Raw genomic sequence first — 4,459 nt, 5'->3', positions numbered from 1 at the left:
CGCTTTCTACGTGTATTCATTCACCTCTAGACTCACCACTAGAATAGTGTTGTTCAGGCGGGAGATCTTTCTCCTTTAACCCATAAATACATTCTAAACCATGAGCCACATTTGTTTATTGAAAACCTGAAAACACAGCTTGACATAAGACCGGCTGCTCAAGCCAGTGCCAGGAAGTGTTGCATCATGTTTATGACACCACTCTGCAAACACCAAAAAAAAAAAAAAAAAAAAAAAAAAAATGGAACGAGGAAGAAAATGGGCTACCTTCCAATTCATGGTCACTGGTTTTCCCCTCTCGTGACTGATCTAACCCAACACGCCGTAGATCTAGAGTGTCAACAGTCTTCAGAGGAAGCTGGGAAAGTGCAGATGTTTAGAGTTGATTTAATCTTCCAACTTTCAAAAGACACCATTAAATATAGGTGAGTTAATTCATTATAAATCTAATTTTATTCTTTGTCTATAAAAATCAATGCAGCTGTTTGTGAGATTGATTGTTTTTAGTTTTAGAAATAATTATTTTTTTGTCTTGAGTTCTCATCGTTTATCATGACTGGATTTATTATTCACATTTAATCTTAATGGAAAGCAGCTTTACAGTAAGTGTGTTTAGACAGTTAAATGGTAAACCTGTCCTAATAGGCGTTGCATTTAAAGGGTCTGTTTTAATTATATTTCTGTTCCTTTTAGTTCTTAAAATCTAAAATAGTTAAAATTGACTAGAAACGAAGAAACAAAAACGCACTAAATCAGATGTTGTCAAAGACCGATGGTTTAATACGGCTCTGCTTTATGAAGATGGCACACACACACACACACACACACACACACACACACACACACACACACACACACACACACACACACACACACACACACACACACACACACACACATTGCGCAACTATTGCAGCATTCAGTGATTTGATCTTAACACATCCTGTTAACTCATTTCGTCCTCTTTTTAAACAGGGTTTGGCCGTTTCCCAGTTCCAGAAGCCAGAAATCCTCAGAGATTTATTATAAGGAACCGGTATGAACACCACCTCCTTCCCGCAGTCCTCCTCGCCTGGCTCCGGCTCCCTGCCCGTGAGCACCTCAGCCCGAGTCGGCATTGCCATCCTGACCGTGGCCTTTGTGCTGGGTTTCCCTGGGAACATGTTTGTCGTCTGGTCTGTGCTTTGCCGAGTGAAGAAGCGTTCGGTGACGTGTTTGTTGGTGCTGAACCTTGCCCTGGCTGATGCCTTTGTGCTGCTCAGCGCACCGCTCTTCCTACGGTACCTGGCAAGAATGGACTGGGAGTTTGGCACGGCGGCGTGCAAACTGGTCCATTACCTGTCGTCCGTGAATATGTATGTGTCCATCTACCTCATCTGTCTGATGAGCATGGACCGCTGGCTGGCTGTCACAAGGCCTTTCCTGTCTCAGAGGATGAGAACCAAGCGTTCCCTGCTGGTTCTCCTGTTGGGGGTGTGGATGTTGGCGTTCCTCCTGTCAGTGCCGATGCCTTTCTACCGCAGGTAAGAAGAAGAAGAAGAAAAGATATTTTCTATAGCGCCTCTCAGGATAAAAATCACGAGGTGCTTCACATAAACAAAAATGTTAAATATAAAGAAGAATTTAGAAAATGGTAAAAAATATATTTAAAATGAGCAAAAAATAGACAATTGTTCCATTTTTGGTTCTTTTTAAAACACAGGAAAGGTTGTTTTTTTTTTTTTTTACCTTGCTGACGTTTCGTTTGTGGCTGCAAAACTTCCTCAGAGCTGACGCTGATGTTGGCGCCACTTCCTACTCCGTTATCCGCGGGCATCAGAGGACGTTGTCGCCCTCTGCTGCCCGCTCGACCCCTCCCGGATGATGCAGTCCCATGCACGATCCAGCGTGTAAACCCCATCGTCTCTGTTCATGGTCCCACATCCACGTCTCCTTATCTCGATAGCTTCTTTTATCCATCTTTTGTATTTCTGTTGTTCGGTGTTTATGATCCTTGTGTTGTCCCACTCCATTACATGGTTTTCTCTTGTGCAGTGATCTGTTACGGCTGACTTCTTTATTGTGCTTTCTGCTTCTTCTCTTGCTGCTCTTGTGTGTCTTTGACTTGTTTCTTTCTCACACTCCTTTCTATGTTCTATTGTTGGTGTGTTGAGTTGGCGTCCGGGTTCTCCTACGTATGTTTTATTGCAGAGTTTGAATGGGATTTCGTAAACGACTCCACATTTAAGTCCAGCTGATATTTTGTATTTTGGGTGCACTAGTCTGTTTCTAACTGTTGTGTATGGTTTTGTTGGTGTGTTTATGTTGTGTTTTTTCATTGTTGCTCTTATTTTTTCTGTTATGCCTCTGATGTATGGTAGGGTTATCACTGGTTCTGGTTCTTGTCTTTCTGGGTTTCTGGTTCTTTGCTTTGGTTGTTGTTTGTTGTTTTCCTTTGTTTATCGCCCATGTCGGGTATCCGCAGGTCTTTAAAGCGTGTTGTATGTGTTTGTCCTCTTGTTTACGGTCTCTTTCTTCTGTTACTATGTTTGCTCGGTGATATAATGTTCTGATTACTGCTTCCCGCGGATAAACGGAGTAGGAAGTGACGCCACCATCAGCGTCAGCTCTGAGGATGTTTGCAGTCGGCAAACGAAACGTTAGCGAGGTAAAGAAAAAACCTTATCTGTCTTTACAAAAAGAACCAAAAATGGAATTTGAAGACAAACAGCAAGAACGTACAAAAGATGTTTAATAGACAATTGTGATTAAAAATGTAAAGAAGGAGAGAGAGTGAAAAGGAAAGAGGGAAATCAGTGGATCCTGAGGAAGGTGGAATAGGTGGGGAGAGCAGAACAAGGAGAGGGTGGTGAAGGTCACACCAAACCCTGAACAGATTAGTCTTCAGCTGCTTTTTAAAGGAGACCACTGAGTCCACTGATCTCAGGCTCAGGGGGAGAGAGGTCCAGAGTCTGGGGGCCACAGCAGCAGATGATCTATCACCTTTGACCTTTAGCCTGGTGCTGCACAACCAGTAGGCTTTGATCACTGGACCTCAGGGACCTGCTGGGGGTGTAGGGACTAAGAAGATCACCAATGTAAGATGGTGCTTGTCCATGTAAGGCCCTATAGACCAGAACCAGGATCTTGAAATGAACCCTGAAGTTGACTGGCAGCCAGTGAAGCTGGAGGAGAAGCGGGGTGATGTGGGTGTGTTTGGAGGACTTGGTCAGAAGCCGAGCACAGGCGTTCTGAACCACCTGTAGACGGTTCAGGGAGGTTCTGCTCAGACACGTGAAAAGAGAGTTACAGTAGTCTAAGCGTGAGGAGATGAAGGTGTGGAGAACTGTCTCAAGTTCAGAGCGGGACAGAATGGGACTCAGCTTAGCAACGTTCCTGAGATGGAAGAAGGAAGAGCCAACAAGAGAACTGACATGAGAATCCAGGGTGAGAGCTGGGTCAAAGGTCACACCAAGATTCCTGACAGAAGGTTTAGGCCCTGTCCACACGTAGCCGGGGATCTGCCAAAACGTTGATATTTTTCTACGTTTTGGCCTGTCATTCACACGAAAACGGATCTTTTTAAAAACTCAGGCCAAAGTGAAGATCTGCGTTTTCTCCGTTTTGGGTGTCTGCGTGTGGACGGACAAAACCGGAGTTTTAAGGTCCGCAACGTCACTTTCCGCGACAAAAAATGCTGACATCACGTGTGCGACCTGTGTTTACACTAGCCGACAGCATGGATGCCCTCAGAGCTGCGCTCGCTTTATCAATTGTCCAAGCGCTTTCTGCTTGTTTGTGTTTGCAAGCGGAATTACTGCTGCTTGTGGAAGACCACAGACGGAGGACGAGGTTAAGAACGGGGGAAGTACTGCCGCCTACAGGTCTGGCATGTCCTTAACAACATATTTATCCGGGTACGTGTGGACAGAGTTTGTTTTTAAAACGAGGTGGTGTGGATGCAAGTTTTTGGAGGGGCGGATATTCGTTTTCAAAAAACCCGGCTACGTGTGGACTAGGCCTAAGTGTGAGAAGCAAGCTGACCAAGAGACTCTCTGACTTTGGGAACCAGCTTGTCTGGGGCACAGATGAGTAAGACATCTCCAGTAGATTGCTGCAAATGAGGAACAATGAAAATGAGTAAAAGTCAGGTCCAGTCCTATTCCTCTTTTTCCAGTGTCATCATCATCATTATTGGCTTACTCATGTACTAACTCCCCCAGATTACAACACTAGCATTTACTACATAATATAAGTACACATTTCAGTTTATTTTCCTGTTCTGTGTATTTATAGACATGTAGTATTGTGTTCTTTTGTCAATACATTTCCTTAGAGTTAAGATGAAAATTATGACTAAAGTCCTATAGGAAGCCCAAGTCTCCTCCCTTTCCGGTCGGCTCATGGGTGGAAGGACGAAAAAATTAATGCAACGGGGCTAAAACGCTATTTTCTAATCCACTTTGCCTTATGCCCTGGA

General features: G+C 44.1%; 1 protein-coding gene across 1 annotated transcript in view; it reads left to right on the top strand.

Annotated features, from left to right (window-relative positions):
- The first annotated feature begins 300 nt into the window (after nucleotides 1-300).
- Nucleotides 301-4,459, top strand: part of ltb4r (leukotriene B4 receptor) — a 10,522-nt gene continuing 6,363 nt past the window's right edge. The window contains exons 1-2 of the mRNA XM_015946592.3: nucleotides 301-425; nucleotides 976-1,523. Of these exons, the coding sequence (XP_015802078.1) occupies nucleotides 1,039-1,523 (485 nt within the window). The 5' untranslated portion in view covers nucleotides 301-425; nucleotides 976-1,038. The remainder of the gene's footprint in view (nucleotides 426-975; nucleotides 1,524-4,459) is intronic.

This window comes from Nothobranchius furzeri, chromosome 14 (genome assembly GCF_043380555.1).
Source record: "Nothobranchius furzeri strain GRZ-AD chromosome 14, NfurGRZ-RIMD1, whole genome shotgun sequence".
Taxonomy (NCBI): Eukaryota; Metazoa; Chordata; class Actinopteri; order Cyprinodontiformes; family Nothobranchiidae; genus Nothobranchius; species Nothobranchius furzeri.
The sequence above is the reverse complement of the archived record's forward strand: the minus strand, read 5'-3'. Positions and strand labels throughout refer to the sequence as shown.